This window comes from Grus americana, chromosome 20 (assembly GCF_028858705.1).
Source record: "Grus americana isolate bGruAme1 chromosome 20, bGruAme1.mat, whole genome shotgun sequence".
In the NCBI taxonomy this organism is placed as follows: Eukaryota; Metazoa; Chordata; class Aves; order Gruiformes; family Gruidae; genus Grus; species Grus americana.
Genome location: NC_072871.1, coordinates 9,732,585 through 9,759,948, shown reverse-complemented (window position 1 = coordinate 9,759,948; position 27,364 = coordinate 9,732,585). Strand labels below are relative to the sequence as shown.

General features: G+C 41.9%; 2 protein-coding genes across 8 annotated transcripts in view; one reads left to right on the top strand and one right to left on the bottom strand.

Moving 5' to 3' along the window:
• Nucleotides 1-1,081, top strand: part of CNTRL (centriolin) — a 36,784-nt gene extending 35,703 nt beyond the window's left edge. For 4 of the 5 annotated variants that reach the window (XM_054848777.1, XM_054848779.1, XM_054848780.1 and 1 more), the window contains 2 exons: nucleotides 47-154; nucleotides 522-1,081. In XM_054848777.1, coding sequence (XP_054704752.1) covers nucleotides 47-145 — 99 coding nt within the window. In that variant the 3' untranslated portion in view covers nucleotides 146-154; nucleotides 522-1,081. The remainder of the gene's footprint in view (nucleotides 1-46; nucleotides 155-521) is intronic. The other variant, XM_054848781.1, reaches the window with a different exon arrangement.
• Nucleotides 1,082-1,723: 642 nt separating this feature from the next.
• On the bottom strand, nucleotides 1,724-18,571 carry RAB14 (RAB14, member RAS oncogene family). 3 transcript variants are annotated; one of them, XM_054848774.1, is made up of 8 exons: nucleotides 18,352-18,571; nucleotides 10,227-10,285; nucleotides 8,834-8,887; nucleotides 7,136-7,313; nucleotides 5,935-6,001; nucleotides 4,953-5,040; nucleotides 4,604-4,634; nucleotides 1,724-3,769 (listed from the first exon to the last, which is right to left on the bottom strand). In XM_054848774.1, exons 2-8 carry the CDS (start codon nucleotides 10,276-10,278, stop codon nucleotides 3,592-3,594), a joined length of 648 nt encoding a protein of 215 aa, XP_054704749.1. In that variant the 5' UTR covers nucleotides 10,279-10,285; nucleotides 18,352-18,571; the 3' UTR covers nucleotides 1,724-3,591. The 3 variants fall into 3 exon arrangements, with proteins under 3 accessions (XP_054704749.1, XP_054704750.1, XP_054704751.1); XM_054848775.1 differs by lacking the exon at nucleotides 18,352-18,571 and adding an exon at nucleotides 7,888-7,981; XM_054848776.1 differs by lacking the exons at nucleotides 8,834-8,887; nucleotides 10,227-10,285 and having other exon boundaries at nucleotides 18,352-18,562.
• Between the last annotated feature and the right edge of the window lie 8,793 nt (nucleotides 18,572-27,364).

Here is a 27,364-nt window from a genome sequence, read left to right as displayed (position 1 = left end):
AAGACATTAATTTATTATTCAGCCTTACTTTTACTGCTTTTTCTAGGCTACTCTGACACAACTCACACGCTTCCCCAGCAGGCCAACAGGTGTTTCAGTGGGGTCTCGGATGCTGCGCTCCAGCCTGCAAGGAATTTCTCAGTGAAGGCCAGAGGTGAGAGAGTGCAGCTCCTGTGCAAGGAGCCCTGTGGGGTGGGAGGGTATGCAGGCCCCTTTCCAGTGAAAGCATGCCTGGGCACGGTGTCCTCCCATTTGATGCTGTTCTGGCTCTCAGATTTGTATTTTCAGACAAACTGTGGGTGAGAGATGCTGGTAAAGTCTCATGTGATGTGGAGAAATTACCACTCTATGACCAACTTAGATGTTAAGCTGCTGCCATCCTTGATCTTTGAGTAACATGCTTCTGGGTTTAATACCTGTATAGCCGAGCACCTAAATGACATTTACAGGTAGTTACAGTGCCAGCCTGGCACTTAAGCATTCTTTTGTAATGATTTAAGTTAAAAATGTATTATTTCAAGAGCTGCCATACATTGGAAGAAAAGCTTCAAGTGCATCTCCAGCTGTTCCTCAGAAGTGGCCTGCCAGCAGGAGTTACAGAGTCCCTCAGGACCAGGAAAGCCTCTGTACAGCTGTAACTGCACCTGTGCAACAGCTGGAACAGGCTGGGGGCAGAACCACGCAGGCAGCAAGGCCTGACCTGCACCATCAGTTACACCCTGCAAGATTTCTACCTCACACCACTGCAAGTGTTTTCTAAAAGGGTATTTGCCACCACTGACAAACTGCTGGCTGCAGGCCTGTGCTCTACTGTGAAGTTCTTGTACGATTGAGTAACTGAACTTGATGTATATAAAGTTTTTTAAAAACTTTATTTTAAATGCAGATTTAACTCTGCAGCCAGAACAACTCCTATTTAAGTGTGGGTATTTGTCACTTTCCACTTTAAAGAAAACTTGTACCAAGGACAGAGTTGTCCCTTTACCTGTTGCCAAATGCCTGGATGTTTTAAATACAATTATTTTTGAGTACTTGATATAAATTTGAGTGACTGATGCTTGCTTTTATCCATGGTTGTCTGTCTGTTTTGTTGGGGTTTTTTTTTTTTAAGGTATTTATGCTTGCACTGCACTGCCCTGCACTCAGGCAGCAGTAGCACACTTCTTTGCAGGAAGTGGAACTTGTCCAATACTGGTGTTTATGTAGCTATTACTACTGACTACTGCTTGTAAGCCTGCCTTTGCTGTATCACCTGTCTGAAATGTGCGGCTGTGGTTAATGGTTATGTAACAAAGTTCCAAGCAGCTTGCTGTTAATTAGTGGAAAAACCACATTAAAGCCTTGAGACAGGAACAAGGACATACAGCTACACACAACTGCACATCCCAAAGCAGCTCTCCCCCTTCAGCAGGACACCTGCACAGAGTGGCTCCTTCCCCCCCCCTCCATTGAGACAGGCTTTGAACTCCTCCTCCATCCTGCCCTTCCTCACCCACATTATCCATGTGCCCTTCCCCACACCAGGTGTCCCCTATGCTTGTGCCAGCTCCCAGGGAGCAACCAACAGCCCCAGCTCTGGCTGTTTGCTCTGGCCTCAGCACTGGCCTCTTCAAGAAGAGTTGTAGGCTCCAGCAGAGACTGGCAGCCACCTCCTGTGAAGAGCCAGGGAAGTTTCTACCACTACAGCTTAAACAACCAGTTAAAGCACAAACACCACATCTAGTTTATCTAGATACAGGTACTTTATTTACAAATATTTAGATTAATAGCATTGTTACATCAAATGAGGAGTACAGCAGTCCAAACAAATCCTTTCTGTGACAGAAACAATAAGACCCACTGTAACTTACTCTGGGAGTACAGGTATTGCACCTCAACAAGCTGTAGTCATCAGAATGTGTACTTCACATCAGCAGCAGGTCGTGGTCCCTGGGCAAACCCTTTGCGGTGCAACCTCAGTTTAAGCAGGATGCATTAGCTGTAGATCTTGAACATACCCATCTACTTAAGAATATTAGTTAAAAAAAAAAGGACTAACCAGACAAAACAAAGGGACAGTGCACAAGTTACCCAAATCCTATTGTCTGCACATTCCAGTTTTGGCTTTTATTTAACATTGACTGTACAATACTCTGGTACCACTGTTTACTTACAAGTCTGAACATTGTATAGTTTTAGTGTCTAGAGAGGGATTTTAAGACTACTTTGTATTTCAAAGGCTGCAGTAAGACTGAAGTCAGACATTTGATCGTGGTTAAGCACTTACCCCTTCCGATTTTAAACTGTATGTGGTGGATTTCCCCCAAGCAAAGCCCAGCAACATGCACGCTCACCGTGTGACACCTCCCCTTCGCACAAGCAGTACAGGCTGTGTCACCCCACGAAGGAGGTACTCAAAGGCCTGACGAAAGAGCCCAAGTCTTAAGAAACCCCTCACATGGGACACTTACAAAATACAACAGTAGTTAAAAATCCCTAGAGAGCACACTTGTTGTTCTGACTGTCCAGTTCAGTCTCTGACCATTCAAAAAGGTAAAGGTATAAAAGCGTAAGATGTGCAAGAGAACCAGCCTTCGTATACAATGCAAGGCAGGTGATGAAGCCCAATAATGCAAAACGCTTACAGAAGAGAGAAGCAGGTTAGCACACTGCTGATTGCACAGAACGGGATTAATAAAATGGCATAGATATACCACAGTGCAAAGATGAGATTCCACTAGTGTTAATTTCTGCATCAGGATGGGAGCTCCCCCAGCGCAACATCCACTGCCGACACCAGGGGTTAAGCCTGTGTTAGTGAGCTGCAGTTACACCGATTTCTGCACTAACGGGGCAACGTGGTCACATATAGGTCATACTGTACAAACCGATATTTTCTTATATACTGTTCTAATGCCAGTAATCATTTTCTTCATTAAAATCATATACACAGGATGTATTTAACTGTTAGCTCAGTTCCTTCAAATTTTATACATATTTACGTTCTGTTAACAAATGCAAAGGATAAAAGTGGCAAAAAAATGACGTAAAGCTATGAGCACGAGAATGAATGGATTGTTTCCCTGTGCAAGTTGTACACTCCTGCACCAGCCCACCCTGACCCCCAATACACACACCACAGGGAATTCTTTCAACAAAAGCACATTGTTACAGAGCCCCTCGCTACCGTCGGAAGTCATTTCACAGCAAAAACTCATCCTTTACTACGGACAGCTCTAAACAGTTAGAGGTGGGGAAGAAAGGCCAAAGAACCATCAAATTAAACCGTACAAGACAAAGCCCTGCGAAAGTGTAAAATCATGAGTCCAGCATCAGTGCTCAGTTTAAATTATGGATCGGTGACACTATCACAAGGACAATCAAGGAAAAAAAACTTCTAGATTTACCATGCAGGAGAGGTTTTATTACTCTACTTGCCTTTGATAACCTGATTACATCTAAAGTCGTTTAGCAGTTTAGTACTGTGTTAAACTTGTCTCAGAGTTTTAATTAAACCCAGTAAGATGTACAGAAGACAGGGAAGCGGTCAAAAGCACTGCTTCCAACAGACAGAGGTGAAAGGTCAGAAATGGAGCCACGAAACAGAGGTCACTAGCAGCCACAGCCTTCTCTCTGGGGCTGGGGTTCGCTGGTTAGTCGCCCCCCCTGCGGAGCCGATGGTTTGTGCTGTACACCAGATTCTGCAGCATTCAGATCCAGGCTTCCGTCTTGGATGTTCTGGTAGATTTTCTTGGCAGCCTCCAGGAATGCATCCTCCACGTTCTCTCCGCTAGGAAGAGAGCGGCAGGAGTTACTTAGGTTACACTTGAGCAAAGCAGTGCACGCAACAGAGGTAGCTGACCCCCGTGCTGGGATTTGATGGGTCATCAAGTAGCAGCAGTTGCTACCTGCCCTCTTCCATGCAAGAGGAGCCGACAGGACTTCAGGCAGACACAAAGTTTGATAACCTATCCTTGGGACAGCCTTCGGGAGGGAAATTCACTCCCCAGCCATGAAATCTATTAGGACTAGCCAGGAATAAAAAACCCAATAAGCTAAGGCACCAAGCCACATGTACAGAGCAGTTTTGGAAGAGGCTGAGAGAGATGGGAGCTACTATGAATCAAAACCTTTTGTTAAAGGGCTCCACAAAGACAGGTGCCAGTTGGAAACACATTTACTAGTGTCACGATCCAACAGGCTGCGCAGCCCACCACAAGCACGGTGCCATGACTCCTCCCAGCGACCGGAGGGGCTGGCTGTGTGCTGCTTACAGCTCACCACACCGAGGGGACGAACTCTAACTGGGAACCACCGTTACCTACACATCCTCATTCTACACTCAAATAAGGTCTTAAAACTAAACCAGTTCATTTGAATTCAACAAGTCTTTGCCTGAAATACAGTGAGAGGTCAAATTTCCAAGTTACCTTCAAGTCAAAGCTGATGTAATTGAAACTGCTCTACACACCTCACCCTCTATGAGAACTCAAAAATAACGGGTTTTCCCCCCACTTGTAAAACCCTACTATACCCGAACTCTATGGCTGTACTTAGTCATAACCAGTATATTCCTCTTCAACAGATCACATTTGAATCATTACTCTAGACAAAAGTAACTTACGTTTTTGCACTTGCTTCAAGGAACAATAAACCTGTGCAGAAACAGAGGTTTAACAGTCAATGCACAATACACTTCAAATAGCCCTCAGTCACATCATGACCTTCAGATTACATGCAAGATGCTCTTTTAGTACTAAATAGTATTTTATGACTAAAGTTAAGGCATCAGTACACAAGCTGACTTCCAGAACTAAGCACAGTTAGAGTTAAGCCAGACTGAGGCACAGCAGAAGTTTGTACATATAATTACATTACTTTGGAAGTGTCAGCTTGCAGCTATCAATGCTGAGGATTCACTTTAACATCGCTATCTTGTAGGAAATAACAGCTCAAGAGAAAAAAAAACACACCATTTTCTTCAGCAAATTGTTTGGCTTCTTCATATGTAACATCCCTCTGTGCTTCCAGGTCTGCTTTATTTCCTATGAGGATTATCACCTAGTTCAGAAGAGAGAAAATTAGTCTGGGAAAGAGCTTATTAGCTTTTTTCACTACCACCCTCATTTATTAATAAAGACAATAAACCCAAAGGAAATAGCCAGAAAAGTTAAACTGCAAAACTCATGCATCTTCAGGAAAACACTGCTCTAGCAATGCCCCTCTGAAGTCCGGAACAGCATCTCCAGCTGTCATTTTCAAATGCTTTAGGCTGTTCTCATGAGATGAGGTCCTAAAAAAGCAGTAGTCCTACTTTTTATTCATGGAAGTTGTACTCCGAACAACTTCTTGTATTTGTTTAATCATCTGCTAATGCAGCCAGAAACTTTAAAAGTTTTCTTTCATCACAGCAGGGTCTTCCCTTGCGCTCAGTGCTAAAGTATTTCAGGGGCATTCAGAAAAAGACTGAAGGACAACAGTTTTGTGGTATGGTCAGAGAGACCCAGAAGAACCTGCTTCCCTCAGCCCTCCAGAAGACCTGGTCAGCTTTGCTGGAGATCCCATTTATTTCCCAATCTAAGATAGGATAGCGTTCACCTCATCATTACCACAAAGCAAAAAGGAATAGAAACAAGAGTTAAGGTTTGTCCAGAATTAATCACAGTTTTGTCTCCAACTGCTGAAAACAGGCCCCTGAAAGGTGAGTAGCACAAAACGTTTACAAGAAACCACTGCTTTCCTGCACGGGAGCCTACACTGTTCCTCCAGCTGCAGTAAGGGAAAGAGTTACTGGTACACTGCAAAATGGGGACATCAGGATAACTCGGAGCTGAGTAATTGAGAAGACACAGACAGCTTATTACTGCTACCATTGCAGATGCTTTGGTCTAAGCCCTCCACCTCTTGCTTAGAGATAAGCAATCTTGTTTTCAAGCTAAATAAAGTCCAACTTACAGTATTTGGATTGGTGAGGTTCCTTGCATCTGTCAGCCAGCTGCTTAAGTGATTATATGTGCTTCTTCTATAAAGAATCGAGTACAGGTTTAGCTACAGTGGTTTTTAGAACTACGTAAGTGCTAACAGCACAGTCAGCATCCATTAAACACACCGACATCTGTCATCCCCATTCTTCTCCCCACCCTCAAGAAAGACAAAGCAGCCAGCATCTTGTTTGGACTTAGACCAAGATTTCAACAAGACAACATGAAACCCACAGAGCAACTCCTACTCCACAGGTGGAGAGAGAGACCAATTCACACTTCTAGGATGTGGTGGTTTTACTGTCTTCACAAGGACAATGTTTATATTGTTTTGTCTAAAACACAGTAAAGGATTTCCTGTCAGATATTGTTACCAAACACCGTACAGTAGAATAGCACTTCAGTAACAAACAGTGCACAAGATTATTTGTTTTACTCAAGATTTAACCAAACAGGAGATACACCTATATATGCAGGAAAAAACAACAACAAAAGGCACTTATAGAATATCAAGAACAGCCCCAGAGGAAGATGGAAGACGTGAAAGCAAAAGTATTTTGTGTTGCACATCTCATTAATTATTCTTTTAGCAGCATCTTTATTTTTCATCTATAAAAGCCAGACAGGATAGCTTCTATGCAGTGTTATTTTGTTGGAGGATGAGCCCATGAAGAGGCCCAGAAGTCAGTCTTCTCCAATGCTCTCATCTATACAGCGTCTGTTAAGCACATTTATGTAGCCCACTGCAACAGAGGTAGTGGTCCATCCGGTGCCTACTACTCTAAGACTATTCCTGCCAGGTAAGCAGCAGTATCCACTGCCTCCCAGGAAGAGGAACATCCATGTACTGAAGGGCAGATTTTAAGGGCAAAGCAAGTTCTTTAGACAACTTCAACACAGGCAAGTCAAGGACTGAAAAGGCAAGATCCTCAGGTCTGTCAGCAGTCAGATTTTCCAACAAAACTCCCTGTTTCATTTTCAGCTCTTTAAACACTTAAAGTATTTAGCTAAAGAAGTGTGGTGAGCCTCACACAACAGGATACAAATCCATCCAGACTCCTTTAAATCTAAGTCAAGGGGACAGACAAGACAGTACATATGAGGCTGTGGTATCCAAACAGCTTGTCAAGCACACAGAGCTACCGTACACAATGCAGCAGTCAAGAGCACTTTACCTGGTAATGTCATAGACCATGAGAGCTCCTGCTGCTCCTCTGTAGTAGCTTCGTGTGACAGCTCTGAATCTCTCTTGTCCTGCTGTATCCCAAATCTGTAGTTTAATTTTTTGGCCACTAACTTCAATTATTCTTGTGCCAAATTCAACACCAATTGTGTGGGGACAGTCCGCCATAACTGTCATGAAAAACAAGAGCAAAGATCAGATCTTTCTAGTACAAGGCCTCCTTGCTACAAAGACCTTACTATCCCCAGTTTTCAGTTATCTTTACTAGATTTTCAGTCTCTAAGAAAGCATTTTTACAGCTACAGTACCCAAACTGTGTCACTTAACCAGAAACAAAATTATTTCCTGAACTGCTGGTAGTTTTAAAAACAGTTATAAGATTCCATGCCTTCTCTGATGCACGTACACTGATACCTTCTGATATGTATGGCCAAACAGTATCAAGTCAGTTGATTCTCAGTCTATCCTTGCAGAAACTGTTAACTATTTTAATGCAGTATGAAGAGATAACTTTTAGGGAATTACCAAGGTACAGTTAAAAGTCTGTAACACAGCTTCAAAGACAAATATCCAAGTTGTTTCAGACAGGGTAATAGCATGCCTGTCCACAGGAAAAAGACAGTTTTCTGAGTAGCTATCAACACAGCAAATCGAAGCCAGAAAGGCATCTTTCTGGTTAAAATAAACTCATCTTAATAAGCTCATCTTTAAGAACACTCATGAAAATACAGAAGGGATGAGTACCTATTCAAGCTATCCTCAGCTAGTGACAGTCTTGTAGTAGAGGTTTGGTATGTTGGTTTGTTCAGTCGTGCTGCTTTGGCCCAACGCTGACAAACTAAGAACAAGTCACAGCCCCGTCAAGAATCTCACTGCATGCAAAGTAGCACTTAAACAATTGGCTGATACTGGATTTTAATTAAAAGCTACAGTTAGAAAAGTATTAAACAGAAATATTTTAAACTGTAGCTCCTACCCACTTACTGCCACAACCCGAGTAGCACACAGTAAAGACTAACTTTGTACTAAGAAACACCTAGGGACTTATCCATTGAGTGAGAGCTGCACGGAGAGCTGTAAGAGCTAACCGCCACTGCAAACTCCAATGCACCACACGTTAAGAAGAACTGAAGCTAGTTCTTAGTCATGTCAGCATCATAAAAACAACATGATAGTTGAGACAGACTGCAGTAAGCCATAAACCCCATCACACAGGACAGTCCAAGTGTCATGAGTCACCGCAGTGCAGGGAATGACAGTGCTACTTAAGTCTGCAAACAAAGAGTCAAAGAAAAATGAATCCTTTTTTTCTTTTTGAAGTGCTTAAAAGCATTAAAAACCTCCCACTGCTTGTGTTCAATCTACACCAATACTGAAAACATGCACATTTCAGACAAGAAATTTCACTTTGTTCCATATCAAGATTCCCCAGAAAGAGCTGTAAAACCAGACATGGTCTTCCCACTCATCACAGGTAGGACCGACTGAAGCAGCAGTTTTGCCATTACTACATCAACATTTTGTTTCTACATCTGCAGGAGTCAAAACAAAAGTCTGACCAAGTACAATACAAACCCATACAGATTAAGACAGACATCACATGAAGCTCATGCACAACAGAAGAAAAAAAGGCAGGAAAGAAGGATAAAGCATAGCAGTTAGAATAAATATTGTGAATTGAAATACTCACACTTCTTTTCTGTAAATTGATGAAGCAAACAGGACTTTCCTACACCCATGTCCCCTGTTACAGAAAGAATAGTTAAGACTGACACCACATCATTGTTGCAACAAGCACATTTTCTTCATCCCACACAACAACTGATACAGAGACAGGCAGCCATTCCTGTCTCAGCCCTAGTGGGCCACGTTCTACACCTGGCTACAGTCCTTAAATTTTTTTTAATCAACTTTTGCACTATAGTTTTGGTAACAGGTACTGGGTTGCAGGCAAGGGCAGAGCAGAAAAGAGCAGTTTCTCTGTATTACTGATTTTACAGCTGTATTTCACAAGATTATGAGAAGCAAACCTGTAAGAAACTGAAATGTAAAAACACACCTTTTGAATGTTTGTCCTGCTCCTGTTTTACCTGCAATCACTGGTAAGGACATCAAAACCACTGACAACCGACCAGAACACACCAAGAAATTGCTTCACTTCCTCTGATCCAATTACACAATGCCAATAGTGAGAAATAGCAAGATCTTTTAGGAACCAACTTTTCCAGAGACTGAGGCTGTCACTGCAGCCTGACTTACAAGCCATTACAATAAGATTGCAGATCACTTACACAAGATCATTAAGAATTAAACAATTAACAGCAAGACCAGTTCTTCCAGGATAGTAACAAATGCAATCAAGTCTCTGACCCTAAACAGCCAAGAAAGCTGCAGCTAAAAGCAACATTTAAACAACAAAAGAAAGTGCAACAGAAGTTTAAAAGCCTGTCTAAAGCAATAGATTCCAATTAGTACTTTTCTTCAACAAAAAGTCTAAAACCTTTGAGACTAGCGATACAGAGGGAGTCAAAGCACTGTAGCAAACCTGAATCAACACAACATCCCAGTTGTGGTGACTCCCACTAAAGTTTTTCCCCATTTCCAATGGATTTAGCAATTTTTCTAAATATAAACTTGATTTACGTAGAAAGGGACCACATGCACACGTTTTTAGAATGCAAAGGGCTAAGCATTATGGCCCTAAGTGAAAATATTAAAGAATACTGAACTACACACGTAAAGAACAATTATTTTTAACAGTAACTCAGCAATAAAGTGAACTCCATACAGGCACTGCTATTTACCCCCACTCCTGGTTCACCTGCCACCAATTACACAGCTGTAATTCTGTGATACACAGAATTACAAAGTGGCACACAAAGGCATTTGCCTTTATATGGTCAGCTGCTAAAGCTTTAGAGCAAGTGTGGTGATCTGTGAAGGACTGAGGTTGGACAAGAATCACTACTACGTAGCAAGTACCACGCAACACAAGTCAACGAGAGTACAGCCATAGAGTTTGTAGGTAGGCTGTCATGCATATACACATCGACATAAACAGGTATGCACCCAGCAATACTTACCAATAATGATGTACTTAAAGATGTAGGAATAGTTGTAAGGTGCGGTTGCCATTGTGGCACTAAAACAAAAAACAGAACACATCAGAACTGCTACTTGTTCACCAAACTCAACCCAATTCATCTAATTTAGTTTATATAAGCAAACAAGACCCCCTTCCCCTTCCTCTCCCCAACTCTCCTTTCGTTCACAGTTCAAGCTCGTGTACTTCCCCCCCAGTCACTGAATTAGTGCCAGAGACATCCAGCAAAACTCCCACATCATTTGCTCTGAACCCCTGTCAGTAAGGCCTCTAGGTAGAAACATGCTCTGCATAGTATTGATACTCATTCACTTTCATGCACAAAGACTTAAAGCTGTTGAAAAGCTCCAGTAACTTCGCTTTGTACAGTCACTGAGTGGACCAGCACTCACTAGCCAAGTAGCCGATACATGAACTGAAATAATATCTGACTCCAAAAGAAAAAAATCTGAAGATGTTTAACAAAAATCAGCAATTTGGAACTATTACCTCACACTTTTGAGACGTGCAACAGGAACAAAGGAAACAGCGCAGCTTGCATCAAACAGCCAAGAATTACTTAAAAGAATGCCGTAGTAGCCTTAACTGTGGTCTGGACCGCTACATGTCCATGTCAGAGAAGTGGTACAAGCCACAAATCAGATGTTCAGGAAATTAGTTAGCAACTCTGTGGCTTTATCAGCATAGTAGCATTACAGTAAGGCTTAGAAGTTTCTCTTTTTTAAGTGATAGTCAAAATTAGATTGAAGTACTTCCAATATTCCACAGTTTTCCTATGCTTTCCTAGATGCAGGAGGAATTAGAACTGGCTTCAGCTGTGTAACCCTACAAGGAGCAATAGCTGAAATACATCAGTTAACCAGGATTACAAGTCTATACAGCCCAGATATTGCCAGTTAACATGAAGGATGAAAAATGCCTGCTTCTGTCCCAAGTTTTAAGTTAAACTAGATATAGTGTGATCAGTTAAGCAAGTGGAAAATTTCTACTAGGAATTCACTATTTCCTTTCCTGCTCCTGCAAGACAGATAACCAGCCATTACGAAAAAACAGGGTACTTTATACAAAGAACATTGCTTTAGCCTAGAAAGATTTTCATTCAGTCATGTGTCATTCACATGACACATGAAACCAGTACTGTAAAGAAATAAAAACATGGGAGCTTACAAGCCTGTAACTTTTTCAAAAGCAAAGTATTGTTTCCTCAACCACAATTAATCCATAACGGTGAACCGCAGTCATAAGAAAGAAGGTGACTGACAACAAATCTCATTCACAGTACACAGCCAACAGCCACCACTTCACACAGCAGAGCTTTAAAGCAAACGCTCTTATCTAGACCTTGGAGGGGGAACAACTCCAACAGGCAGTTAAGAAGGGTTTACCAAGTGCTAGTCACTGATCTGCACCTTACCTTTCCTTCGTGTTTGGCTCACGATATGGAAACTCTCAAGTCCTTCTACCGCAAGCAGTATGTAAAGCATCTACACTAAGTCCTATATACACAAACAAGATAGTAAACAAAAGACAGTTCTGGACAGTAATTCTTGTGTTGGCAAGACAGAAATCCACACCAAGTGCTGCACAGGTTCAAAGAACAGTCATTTCCGTCAAGAAAATTTTAGAGGAAACTCTTCTGCCATAGCAGAGGGAAATCTCATGCAGCCACCCCACCCCACCTTTGTCCTCCTCAGTCTCTGGCAAATAACCACCCTGTGGACAGACCACTTCTTATCACTGTACCGGGTAAGAATTACCTCCATGACTGAAAAATGCACTGCTCTTTACCAAACAAGCCAGCAACTTTACTGCCTTATTTCCTGGAAGATTCCAGGGTTATAGTATCAGCTTCAGTACATGCACTGATTATTTTCAACCCCAACAAATAAAGACAAGTAACCGCTCCATGTAGAGTTTTAAAGTAATGTGTCATTTTGGAAACATCCAATACTTCAAATTTTCTGAACACATCTTCACAGATTACATGCCTCCTCTTCTCCTGCTCGTCCCAATAGCAGCAACATTCAAACTGAGCATCTTCTGATACAATCCACTTGTTCCTACATGACACTTTACTTGCCACTTGCTTTCCAAGTGGAACTAGGACAACTATATTCACAGCTCAAATCAGTTTGATATCAGACAAGGTTGAACTGGAGGATTACAAGGTATGTAAGTGGAAGTTAAAAAAAAAAGCTTGAAAAGGCCAATTTATACATGCAAATACTTCAGGAGGACAGCATGAACCGTACTGTTTTCCACAGAAAACAGGTGGGTGCTACAGCCACAACAGAGAAAGAAAGGTGAAGACGTAGAGCACTAACATGCACTAGCTTGAAAGATCTATGGTGCATTCTGAGGATGGTAGTATCTAGTAACTTACACTGGTTTTAGGAAAAAAAAAATTGAGCATCGTAAACTCCAAGATAGGGAGCCACTGGTATGGCTATGAAATCTGTCCTGCAGAAACCTCTTCCTTCACAATACCAGTTGGCTAAGCAATACTAAGTACTCAGAAATACTCAAAGAAATTTCATGTTTCTGAGCATCTGACGTCACAATTTTGTTGTATATAACAAGGCAGGGGAATGTGTCCTACTATCGGAGCTTGTAGGCAGCATCACTGGAAGGTAAGGATGACTTTTTTCAAAAAGAGTGGACAAAGTAGAAATTCTGTGCAAAATATATCACAAACTGAATTTGAAGTGAGTCTCAACTAGAATCTTTACTGCTAAATATACATCTCTATTTGACAGACTGTTTTTGCTTGCTAAGATATATCAATTCTCTTTATACTCTAAGTAAAGAAGTCTAACTACGCTGTTTCAATATAAAAAACTATCACTGCTTTGCAACGTATGCATCAAAATCAGTTCCCACTTCAAAGTGAGAGTTAGAAACCAAATTCTGTGCTTGGCAACAAAGTCTACTAAGAACTGGGCGGGAAGGGAGGACTAACTTCAAGCCAGGTCTCATTGTTACAACTTCACCCTCCTTCTTACAGTGACATTAGGCCCCTGAAAGAGGAGGTGAGAGATCCCACATCCCCCACTGTGTACAGTCAGACCTAGCGCACACACTCTCCACAGCTTAAAGAAATATTATTAATAGCAATACCAATAGAGAAATTCACTCATACAATGTGTCTAGACCTCCTCTCAAGTCCCAGAGAGTTGCTGGAGAAGTTATCGTGACTGACAGACATGTATTGAAAGCTTGCAGAAACACAGATAGTAAGTTTAAACACAATTTCAGGAGTTAAACAAAAACAAAGCAACACTCTGGTATTACATTTATTCCAAGGGTCATGTTACAGAATACTCCAAATTACTACTAAAGGTCAGAAATCTTTTCTGATGAAGAGATGACTTCTTTATAAAAACAAGAGAGTAACAAACCTTTAAACACTCAAATTCTGATAAGCAGGAATCCAAACTGTACTCAGATCTTGGAATAAAACTGATATTCCAGAAGGACTCTGTGCTGAAAGGGAAAAGTAAATGCAACAAACTAAACACAGAAGCCATGGCAAGAATTCAGCCTCAGAAAACTTAAAGAGTATCAGCATTTACTACAGATGAAAGAAGGAAGTCTAGACAAGAGTAAGTAACACAAAAGAGGATTCAGTAAACACAAAAAATATTAGCTACATGTTAGTGCAAGGGGTTAATAAATGTTGATAGCATCAGCCATCTGTAGAAACTGGAGCTCTACCTCCACTTCACAGTGCTCTGTTCCAGACATGCGAATCTTAATAATCCCAATACAGAGGGTTGGGGTTTTCCTCTTGGGAGAGCTGGGGGACAAGAACTGCAGGACTGAGAAAGCTGCACGGAAGTATACACAACATACCTTCAGCCACCACTGACATTATACAGTATGACATCAAAGTTAACTAACCGTGAATTTACAGTTAACAGAAAGTAAAAGCAGTTTAGTCTGGAAGCTTGGTCTACCTGACATCTTTCTTCCGGCAAAGTCTGCCAACTTCAAACAAGTTTTGGCTCCCTTTTCAGAGGTAACACCTCCCCAGAGTTTAGAGCATTATTTCAGGATAGCAACTAATAGGAGGATCACACTTCACTACACACAGATTTCTGCTCGTTTCAAAACCTATACAATTAATTACTGTATTAGTTAGGACTAGAAGTTTTACACTGAACAGCATCACCATAATCCATTTTCTATATATCAACTTCTCCCTTAGAGGCTTCTTTTATTTATTAAAACTTAATGATGACCTTAATAGGATACTAGTGACACCTACACTTCCTCCTCCAATCAACAAGTACTACATAGGTATTTTGACATCTCACTGAAGCCTTATTGCAAGTATCAATGTACATCCATACAAACTGAGATAAGGTTGGTCTAGGCGCATTGCCGTAACATTCCTTACCAGAATAACATAATCATAAACATCATATCCACGCCAGCTTTCGTGAGACCCACGCAGTTCCTTCTAGCTCAACTCAAGGACATAGTCAATTTTAAATCTTCACTGGGTATCATTTGCATAAAGAAATTTCACAGCTTTATGTTCAGCAAGAAGCAGGTATGTTATTAGAAGAGACCAGAATCTGTATGCACAGGTTTTATTAGACACTGCATGTGGTTGATACCATCAGCTGGCCAATCCACACACAGTTGATACCTCTGAAAACAGCTATCAACTTCAAACTCAGGACTGTCTCATTACAGCTTCCCCTTAAAAAACATACCACTCTGCAGCCAGAGGACTGTTGTTTGGTTAGTCTGAAGCAAGGGGCATTTTGTATTTCATCTGGCCATCCAAGTGTTCTTTTGGTCATTCCTCAAGGATATGCAACAGGAGAGGATCTCACAGTTGAAGTCCAGTGCCCTTCTATAAAAGGGTAATGCCATCATATCATTCCTTTCATAAATTGAAACAACTTTTAAAGAGCTGTTAGGTTTTTTTCATTTGGAAGAAAATATTAGTTGCATACAAGGGAAACTCTACACAACCAGTAACTATTATTTAGAACAGCTTCTAAATCTCTACACAAAATGAATAGGTAGTTAAACTCTTTCCCAGGGCATAATCTTCCTTCTCTTCTCTGCATATTTACTTAGATGTTAATTAACAGTGAACACTGAGAAGAGATCAATAAGTGGGGGAAGAACTGGGGAGAGGTACAACTGTTTCAATTCTTAATTGCACTATTTGCCTGATGTAGACTTTTCTCAAGCACACAAAACAACATGGTCTAACTGGTACCTTACTTCAGAAGGCTGCTAGAAATACAGTCCACAAGTGCTTCAGTTGTGGTCTTCTGTAAAATCACACTACACTGGAAGGTAATAACAGTCTAGTTATCAACTAATAATAATATCAATTCAGCCAAGCGTGAATTCCCACAAGCCTGTTGTCCATAGTAAGCTGTGAGGCCTATTACAATTAAATTCCATTGTGGTTCTATGACTTTCACACAACGAGGACATTTAGGTCTTCCACATAAACATCTCTGCCCTCTTTAAGATGATGGCCCCACAGCCTCCCTGGTCTGTTTATTTTTGCATGCCTGTCTTTAAAAAGCCCTCTTCCAAGACTGATCCCTGAGGAGTCTCATTAGCAGCCTGCTAGCAGCCTAATAGTTTCTCTTTCACATCTATTTGACAACATGTTGCTGGCCAGTTCCTCACTCACTCTTCAGCTCTTTTAAGAGTCATCCTTTCTAGCTTTCCCCATTTGGGTTTAATTAAAGCATCTGATTAGCACTAGACAGTGAATTTGGCTGAACTGATCTTTGATCAGACAGCAACCCAGCAAGCTTCTTATGATCTGCTGTTGAAGATCACTTTGCACTTCCTTAGTATTTCCACGTCCAGTTACTCTGTCTCTGAAAGCACACCAGGCCTGCATGCTACTGGGCTCGGACTAACAAGCCTCAGCTGTACAGAGCCCCATTTCAAGTTGCTCTTGAAGAAATGCATTTGCTATATTCTTTAATCATGTAAACCACCTTAGAAATACTTACGAGGCTGCAGGCTGAGTTAAGAGACTTCACAGGCCTTCTCTTCCTACGTGAGAACTTTGACTTTATTTTTTTAAAATCAAGGCTATGTATCAACTATCTTCACTTTTTGATTTTCCTCAGCAGCTATCTAGTCCCACACCCATTGTGTTGGTTATCCTTTTAATGGTTTCGCATCCTGCTCCATTAAGTTCCTCCATTTTGTTTCCTAAGCTTCCTGCATTCATATGCGCACACCTCATTTCTTACTAACCACACTCTAGCACCATAGCTAAATTAAATATTGCATACCTGTCCTCATCAGTAAGAGCACTTTCTCTGACGTCTGCTCTCCCAGCCATATAGTTCTTTATCTGTTTGTATAGCCTCATTTATCCTGTTTTTCTCTGCCTATAAAAGAGCCTAACCTGTAGCACATGTCTGCATTTGCAGTAGGAGAACCAAGTTCCAGAGACATCAGGTAAGCATAGGGACCAGAAGAGTTTTGTTGTCATTCTAACAAATCAGAACAGCATGCAATTGTCTGGAGTCATCACCTTGGAAAACACAGGAAGTCACAAACACATTTTAGAACAAAATTAAGGTCTATCTCCTTTGCTTCAGAAAGATACAGCAAAATGAGAGCCAATTGTAAGCAGGTTCCATTAGATGCACAAGTAATTTTAAAAGATCTATTTACATTTTAAATCCTGGTACCTCCAGTATAACAGGTTTGTTTTCAAACTGCTGTCCTTCTAGATTTTTTTTGTTATTCATAAACTAGAAAAGGAAAATAGGAGCTTCTTGCTTCCACTCAGATGTATGACACTCTCAAATCCCTACAGGAAGCTAGCAAATTCCTTTTTAATCCATATTAAGCTATATGATATTTAGTTATTAAGTCCCCCCCCAAGGCTGGGATTTTCTTCCCATTCCTGAGTAATGCCCAAGCACAAGAAGCCCTCAATCCAAACCGGGACAGAAATCAACCCCCAAAACAATGCATTCCATATGATAACATCTGGCTACTAGAAAAGTTAGACTTCTGACTTAGGGTTTGAAATGATTTAGGATACAGACAACTTGAGTAGATCTTGTTCACAAAGGGGTACTTTTCCCCTCTGAAAAAGCATCATACAACAACATAGGACCACCCTGTTTCAGAGGCCTAGAAAGCAAAGTCTACATCAAGCAACCCCCAGAGCAATAGAGCCATTGCCAGAGACCCCAATGCAGACAGATGTATTTTCCTGGCTTTACTACAAGGATAATTCAGTATGGTTTTAATTCAAGACAAAGCTATCCACAGATGTTATAGAAACCTTAACAGAGTACTGCAAACAGGCAATACACAACTAGGTGAAAGAAGAGAACTTCATTCCTCTGTTTAGCCCGAATAAGCATTGACAAAAGAAAACAGAGAACAAGTCTAGAACACTTTGTCACTTCCTCAAATAGCAAGTGGCATTCCCCTCAGCCCTCCCAAAAGTTATTTTTCTGTCAAAGTTCATGACAGCACAGGCCAACGTAAGAATCAGAAGTACAGATACCACCACACATCGGCAACACACGCAGTATAATACATACGTATTATATGTAATATGTAAGCACCCTACACGTAACCGCAACAATTAGTAAGCGGCACAGATATATATACTGCATGTGCAGCAGTACTTGATGGTGGCGTGTTACACAGGGAGTGTGCAGCGCAGAGGAGGAATGGGAGGCGGTGGCGACAAACAGTGCAGCAGCGGCCTAGCTCCTGCCCAGCCCGCCTCACCCCCCTCGGCTTCAGAGCGACTGGCGGCCCCCTCCCCTTTCTGCCTGCCGCCGGGAGCGAGGGCGGCCAGCCCCGCTGACGCCGGGGACCAGCCCGCACCGTCCTCGGAGGTGAGCAGCGGCTCACTGACGGGGAGCGCGGCCCCAACTAGGCCCCGGCTCCGGGCAGCAGCAGGAGGAAGCGCAGCCATCCGGGTCAGGTGGCGGCCGAGAGCCTGCCCCGACCTGCCGGCGACAGGGCGGCGCGCCCGCCCGAGTGGAGCCCGCCGGCGGCCGGGCACCGGCGCGGGGCCTAGTGCTCTAGGCCCGGCCAGGCGGGCGGAGGGGCGCCCCTCCCCGGCTCCTCCGTACCTGGGCTCGGGGAGCGAGTGGCTGTGCAGCGTGGCTCTGTCGGCGGCAGCCCGGTCCACCCTGCGGGCACTGTAGCGCTCTGCTTCAGACTGGGCAAGGGCCGGGCCTGGTCTCCGCCTCTCTCCGGGGCTCCCTCAGGCTCGGCTCCGCTGGCTCCACTGCGCCCCCATCACCCCCCTTATCCAAGATGGCGGCGCCCCTCGCACGGGGTTTCCCCTCCCACCCTCGACGGGCGCCAGGGCTGCACAAAGGTAGGCGCGAGAGGCCGCGCCGGAACCAATCGCGGAGGCCGCGCGCCGGAGTCGCCCCGCCTTCCCGCCGGCGTGAGGGGCGGGGCTAGGCGGGGCGGGGAAGGGCGCGAGGCGGCGGCGCGCCCGCAATCCCGTCGCCAGGCGCGCGCCGAGGGGCGGGCGGGAAAGCGGCGGGGCGGGGCGGGTGCGCGCGCCCCCTCAGGCAGTGCCTCCTCCGCGGGTGCTCGCGCCTCAGAGCGGCTCCGGGCGGGTACCGGGGCGGTCCCGGGGCCCTGCCCGGCCGAGCGGGGTCCGGGGACGCGGACGCGAGGGGACGCGTCAGCACCGAAGGAAACCTGGGCTTGGCCAGCTTTTGGTGGTGGAAGAGCGAAGTGATCCGCCCGAAGCCCCAGCCCGCCAGAAACCGGCGCTGCCCACGGCCCTCGATGTCCCCACTTCAGAAGTCACCGCTGTATCCGCCCCCGAGTTGTGACAATTATCTTCCAATTTCTATTTTTAGATAATCTCTAGAACCAGGAACGTTAATAAAGTGTAAAACCACAGACGCCGGGATACCTGACCCGCTCTCTAGGCGGACCACGTCCCTCCCCAGAACCCCACGCAGCCAGCGCCCCCGAACGACCCGTCTCTTACCGAGGCCGGTGATTTGTTCTGGAAAGGCGCAAACAAGGCAAGGAACAGGTACACAGCAGTTATGCTCCAGCATAGTCCAACATGCAAAATCTCTAAGGAACAGTAGAGAGCTCTGTTTCCAGTTTCCAGTAAAATTAATATCCTATCTCGTTTCTTTTACAACATCCTGTGAAACACTTGAACCATTTTTGTTTTAACTTTGGCTTTGATTTTTTTTAAATATGCTATTTAAACACTTGTGGCAGGCGGTACTATAGACCTAAAAATGCAAGACGCTGCTCAAATCTCACAGCTCATGGGATTAAAAAATATTCAGTGGTTCAGGAGACAAAAAAAAAGTAATAAAAGTAACATTGTGAAGGGCTCTATGTATCTCCAATTCCATAAACTTACCCAGATTCTCAGCTCAACATACAAACTCCACTTACATGAACACAGAAATTAGAAACAGTTAATAAGTTCAGACATTCAAAAGTAAGACTCCTGGTACTGCAGATTACTATTCAGATTTTCAGTTTTACATTGCGTTTAACTGAAACTCCTTTGAGATTGTCTTTCTGAAATGCTTTAGGCCTACAAACCTGTTAGTTACATCTCTATTTAAAGAGAAATTACCACAAGGGCTGCTAGAGGGCAGGCACACAGCGTGTTTTCAGTGGATGATTTATGCTTTTGAGAACCAACAGGATGCTTCGTCAGCTTTAGTGCCACAAGAGCAAAGAGCTTCAATTAAAGCAAGTGGAGGGATTCTACTTATTTTAGAATTGAGAGTTGATTAGGGCTTAAGGGTGACTGAAAAAAGCTAATGGTTCTTCTTGCCCAAATACGTATTAGGCATTGAATCTAAATAATGTGATTTCCTAACAGACTGCTAGAGGACAATATTTCAGTCCCACACATAATGGAAAGCATCAAATTCTGTTGTGTATCAGTGTCCAAGACTCAAATTGTCTCTTCCCATAAGGCAACATGCCACTGATACTAACATTCCTACGGAAATCTCTTTCCTGAATGGGCATTTTCCATCTCCCTCACTATGACACTATTAATTCCATTTTCTTAGCATAGCAATGTACAGGGAATCCTCTGCTTTCTGCAGTGACTGCTTTCCATGAACCACCCAGCCCCTAACTATTACTCAGCCCCTGCCAGGGAGGCTGGGTGCTGCACGCCACGTCATCGGGGCAGAAACGTCTTACACAGGGTGAAAAGCACAGATGAAAAACAGTAAGATTTTTTTTTATCTACATAATAAATCAATCAATCTCTGAGTAATAAAAAGCAAGGAGTCAGTAGAAAGATATAATATCTGCTAGCAATCTACTACAGTTACACAACTACTGTCAGGGTCCTAACTTTTAAACAGATAACACAGTGCAACAGAACCATTTTCAAATTTTGCAATACCTTATATGGAGTGACTTTTACTAGGAAAAATAGGTCAAAAGAAGCCAGTCAGAATGATTTCCACAAGAGGGAGTCTTTAAACGGAAAATGATCTGACTATTTTGACCCAGTTACAGTCTGGTTTATTGTCTTTAATAAAATACAGTTCCTTTAATCATTTGGCATTTCCCCAAATATTATTCTACGAACATATTGTTAAAACATCACACAAAAATCCATTGGCTACTTTTCTATTTATGGTTCAGTCTTGGTAGAGTTAGTCAAATGGTGTTAGCTTCCCTGTTTTTACAAGACGGAATTCATGACAGGTAATGGTCACTGTTATCTGTGATGCCCTGGAAAGGATGACAGACTGCACAGACCACAAAGGGCGCGAGTAGCTGATTTGAGTGGTATCTTCTTTTCCAGTAAAAATTGCAGGCATACACACTGCTTTCCATACACATCAGGCTTTCTGATGGGGTTCGGTAACCCCATCACCCCGTTCAGAACCGCTTGCCTAATAGAGAAGCAGAACATTGCACCACTTCAGTGACGCTGACAGGACAGCACTTCTCCCCTCCAGTGGGCACAGACACATCTTCAGGATTACTCAACAATTCTGAAAATCACTTCAATGGTTGTGAAGAATGTATTTTAATCCTGAACAGAAATGAAAAGCTGTTTTGGAATATAAATACTGTTATTACTTATCTGCAACAAAAAAAATTAGAAGCCATTACCTAACTATGAGTGAGATTAGTCTTTTTAATCTGAAACTCCTACTTCTGTGATTTACTCCCAAAGATATTTTATATAAAACTGTCTTCATTTGCCAGATGAGGTAAAAGGCAATACAGATTTGCTTTAAAGGTTCTGGTTTTGCATCATTTTGTATGCTTTTGTCAAATATTCCTATAAAGTTGAAAGTACACAAAAGATGGAAGCAAGACAGAAGATTGAGTAATGGCATCTATATTTCTTCTTTGATTCTTTCATTCTTATGAGTGCTTGAAAGCCTGCAGCAGTTTTTCAACAACAGTTATTGAGAAAAGGCTGACTTCAGCCTATTCATTCTGAACATCTGGACAGAACCTAACAACAGTAATTAAAACCCACTAAACTCGTAACAATACCAAATTGCTAGAGATGGAATACTGCCTATCGTCCCACCCTTCTTTGTGGATTTCTGCTAGGTCAATACAGCCTGCTCTTGAAAAGTCTTTTCTACGTGTCTCTTTCTGAAGTCTCTGTCAAGAAAGAATGGCATCCAAATTTTCTGGTCACATGAGCATTGCTCTTGGATTTATTTTTTTACCACAAACCTCAGGAAAAATAAAGACTCAGAGTTAATACAGTTGATAGAAGGTTTGAGGATTCTGTTCTTTTCATATAAATTACATACAATGATCTATAATATCTGCTTCCTTGTTTTAGAATGCATCCTCGTAAAATACTTTTTAAATAATAATTAAATTATATGTCAGCATTCCTGAAGAACGTGGAATTGAACAGTACAGAAAGTTACAGTCATTTTTTTTATCCAAAACACTTTCTTTTTACTGAGGACAGCAGTGCCAAGGCTTGCTTTAACCACCCCACTTGGGCAGAGACACCTCCAGGCTGGGAAGTTTTGGCCCTCACCCAGTCTATTCCATCCTTGCCAAAGTCTGCTGTCAGTGACCTCACTGTGATGCCCCAAAGTCCCTGGGGGCAAAATACAGCTCTCTCAATTCCTGGCCCCAGGAAATGCAGAGTGGAGGGGTATCACACAGCTTCCTTAGCACACCTATTTCTGAGATGAGAAGAACAGTCGCCATACCGTTCCTAAGGTCTCTAACACTCCTTTTTAACGTAGCTCAGCCCAAGGACCGATGGACAATGACAAACAAAGCAAGCACGTTATAAGCTTTCAGAGCAGGAGGGGTCTGTAATATCTTCTGCTGTACAGCTGTTCCTAAGAGAAACACTCAGCGACTCCTTTGCAAGAAGCTGCTTTAAAATACTCTAAACAACCCATTTCTTTTTGCAAGGCTCTTCTGCATTTTGTATCCCTACTGGTAAAAACTGCCAACACTATATTATTTTAATCCTACAATATTTTTCTCTTCTAGTATTGTTCCAGGCACTCTCTGACAACATAATATTACTTCTTGTATTTTCAAAATTCTCTACCCTCAATATAATAAAATGTCTTGGATCTACCTATGATTAATAGTTTTGCCAGTAATAGGTTTTATCATTACATAACGCCAAGTAAATGCTTTCAAAATAAAATAAAATCCTCACAACATTCCTATGAAGGGAAGTATTCTAGTCCCCCATGCTACAAATACAAGAACTGAAGAACAGCGTGGTTGAGGGCCTCATCCTAGAACACAAATACACCAAAAAGACAAAGAGGAGCCAGGCTTTCTGAATCCTAACTCCCTGCTCAGACCATGGCTACACTCCCACTTCGGTGGGACCATTGCTTTAAACAAATCATTGTTCAATTTTTAGTTTCCTTGTTAAAATAGATTTTCACTAAGAAAATGAGGAAAAAGGAAGAACAATATCACAATAATCTATAACATTGTTCACACAAGAAGTGAAAACTAGTGAGGATTTGTCTTTCTGCTGCAACTCAGAAATATTCTGAAAATATGAAGAGGTGACAATACCACAGAAATGCAGAAAACAACAATATAGAAAAATACATTTGAAATCACAGAGGAAGTAGGTCTCCCATCATCCTGCATGCATGGAAAAACTAGGGAACATTGTGCGTGGCAGACAAGCCCAGCAACTTTGAGTAAAAGCAAATATCAAACAATTGGTCACTAGTTCCTTATTTGCAGTCACAACAGCTGCTGTGAAGTCGTAACACAGGTTCTCAATATTGCCATTACTAACACAAGTTTGCTTATCCTACAGGAATTATTACTTCATACAGTGCAATAAAAACCTTATTATAATAGAAATGATCCATACAGTGCAGCTACAGAAAACTGCCACTGCTGGCACTTATAGGGCAGCATGGAAGCAGTCATTAGCAACAGTTAGGAAAATCTAAGTTACCCAGCAGCAACATTGACCAGAATGTTGGAATTTAAACTGTCACATCACAAACACAGTCAATAAAAGGTAGCTAAAGTAAGGTATGTTTGTTCAGACTTGGTTTGTCTGTCTGTCTTCTTTCCCTGAACCCCAACTTCTTTTTCTGGCTTTGTTCAAGTTTATGTTGGCAAGAACAGAAAGAAGCAGCATGGGATTTTTCATGAACTATTTTGAAATATACTTCTGTAGAAGTCGATCATGTAATACTGGATTGGTCTGAAATTACTCATTGGCCTTTACTTCTATTTTAATTTTGAGTTACTAGGTTCTTCTTTCCTATCTTACCATTTCAGCTTTGTGGTGCCTGTAGAAATATCCCTGCGGTCAATTTTTTTTTTTTTAGTTCCTTCTTTATGTTTTTTTAGTTCCTTCATTTCATGTAAAATAGGCACCATGTTTTCATTGGCACTTACACAATCTCAACACTTCAAATTAAACTTATTAATAATGTAAGAAAATTTGGGCCAATAGTAATTCTGGTGTAAGTAGATGCAGATCAGCTGGATTCTCTCTGCTAATGTTACGTTTCACTAAAGGCAGGGAATGGAAGTGCAAAATGGAAGTATTCCCCTTTGCCTGCCTTTCAACGCTCACTTTCAAGCGTGGCTTTCACGTACCTACAGCAGTGACTCCAGTTGACGGTGTCAGTGTTCAGCATGAACTCTTTTGTCCTGACATAGATAAAGCTGAGCTGCACTGTCTTTATTTGACTTATTTTGGATATCACATTTAAACTCTGATGTCTGCTTCACTTCTCCTTTAGCTCAATCCTGAATGCTGCATTCAAGCTTGTATGCATCATTTAGCAAGTAGCTTATATCTTGGCACCAGAAAAAAAAAGTTACAGCAATAGAACTGTCTGCAAAATACCAGCACTGGCCTTTTGAAGACATGCAAGTTGTGTAGTTTTCCTGGTTGATATGACAACATACACATCGACCAAATCTTAAAAGTGATGAAAGAATGTATGAGTCAATCGTCTTGCACAAATCAAGATCCATGCAGAGCTTCTCAGGAACAGAAAGCAATGACTGAAGCTAACAACAAACACCTTTAGATAGTTGTGCACAATTTCAAGGCATTTTCTTGCTGAAGGACAAATGTGTAGCAGTACTTTGCAAGCGCAGAATGTAAGGCTGGCACAGCACCATAGTTTGTCTCAGAAAGTTTTCTGCTCTTCTCATTCACAGTGAATCCTGATGCTCTTCCTGGCATCATTATACTATCTTGATTCTACTTTAGATATGGGTAAAATTCCACATCCCACTGTCTCTGTAGTAAGAGGTTTCTTCCTGAAATGCAACTATCTCAACTGTTTCAGCATGCCATGCTCACTCTTTTCTATGGTCAACAACACAGCTGTAGCTGCATTTCCAGTTGAATAGGTTTGTTGTAGAAACTGGGACCTAAAATTTCCAGGGAAACATTACAATTTTAACAATGCATTTTTTTCAAAATAAATAAATAAATTTTGGAAAGGTTGAATCATTTTACAGTAATCATATTTGACATTTAAATAATTTTTGTTTAGCTGTGTAATAATTATTTTCTAAATGCAATTCCTATTATGCATTATAATACGTCTCTATTTTTAATTAAAAACAAAATTAAACATTTACATTTGGAATGAAAGCACAGTTTGAAGGAGCAGAATTTCCCATCATTATTAGCTGTAATGAGGAGCCTGTCCCTTTGTAGCTCTAAATAGTACCTTTCCTTGATATGAACATGATGCAGAACATCAAGTAGATAATTTAATTTATGAAAACAGAATCCATGTGACTGTGTAACAGCGTTAGTACCGCTTTGTAATGTATGTTCCTGATTTAATGAAAGGCTTACTATTGCTCTGGTTATGCACAGTTCTACCAGACAGTAGAATCAAAATGGCAGATAGTTTTATCAAAATGGCAGATAGTTTTTAGCCCTTGTAAAATATGCTGGATAATAATGTTCTCATAAAACAAAAGGATAACAGTGATCTTCTTCAGTTACAGCGATGACAGAGGAGAAATATGGACCATTGGCTTTTATCATTAACCATGTCATTGTTACACTTCCATGCAATGCCAGCAGCAACTGAAGGCATTGTTGATGGCATAGAAACTGTTTTTGTAAAAACCCATATCAGGGTGGCACTGTCTCGGTACAATGCTTCTCTCAAGAACACAAGACAGTTCTCTGATTACATGATGCAGACAGAGAAAGAAAAACAACAGCCGTCTGTGGCCGGCTGGCCTGCCTGCCTGCCTGCCTCAGATTTACCACAACTCACTTGTAGTATCTAGGAAAACTACATGAAAAATGCAAGAAGTTAAAAAATTTCAGTTGTTTCTGAGTAATGTTGAAAATATATTACTATCTCTCTGATGTGTTACTGCATACAATGTTCCACAAAAAACGGTTAACAGTAAATTGATTTTAAGGATCATGTTCCTTTCTAGAGCTTCAACGCAACCACAGGAGGAATGAATCTGCTCTGTATGATATATACCAAGTACACGAGTCATAAAGTCCACGTCTTCGCGTGTGTACTGTTATAACTCATCTGCTGCTGACAGACTTTGGAAATTAAATGTTAAGTTAAATTTCTTAGGAGTTTAAATGGGTTATCCAATCAATAATTATAACTTGTTACCCATGTCATCGCAATTTGTTTACCAGATTCATACACACACTGTGTGCAAAGAAGATATTCTGAAGTACACTGTAGCTAACAAGCATAAAAAATCATCTTCTCGTGGCTCCGGGCCAGAAAGACATCTATACATACACACATCCATATCTGTGCATGCATATACACCATATCTTAGACAACTGGCTGGAGGGAGCGGCTTCTATAAATAGGTGACAGGAAGGAATTGGTCGCTGGTCACCCAGGCAATCGCCAGCGCTGGCCCCAGCAGTCCTGCCTGTCCTCTCTCCCAGTGTTGCAGACAGCAGGGATCACAGGCCATGCACATGTACTAGTCTCCCAGGGCACACGACTGGTTTGCTATGACATTAAACCACTGTATCATAAAATGATGTTTGATTAATGACTGTATACTCCATAAGGAGACTGTACTACAAGTTTCTTGTACACGTGCTCTTGCATGGACATATCAATACTTGGATGAAAGTATATAAAAACAAACAAGAAAACTCATATGACAAATGAAATCATTAAAACAATATCTGGAATTGAAGAGGTAGTAAGATGTGGCAGAAGCAAACCCATTTAGAAGAACTTAGAGCAATATATCAAGAAATAGGGAAGTATTTGCCAGTTAGTGCAAAGTTTTCCACACCACAAGCAAAAACTCAGCTAAACAGAAAAAACAATCCATCTGACTTGGATGTATTTCATGACACAGGGATAAAGCCAGGAAAAACCTAGTAACATGCAACAAATCCCAGCACATCTTTTACAGGCTCAAGTTAAAGGTATGAAAGAAACCTGGAGAAGGATGAGTTGGGGAGAGGGGCTGTGGACATCTACAGCTGGAGAGGGGTGAGCCGCAGTTCGGAGACAAGCCGCTCGTCGTCCTGCAATAGCCCTGCGGAGATGCTGACCGTGCGCGCTCACAACCCAAACACCACAGACATGGCTTCATGCGGCCCCACGGGAGCCTCCCGCAACGCGAAAGCCATGGCCTCACAGC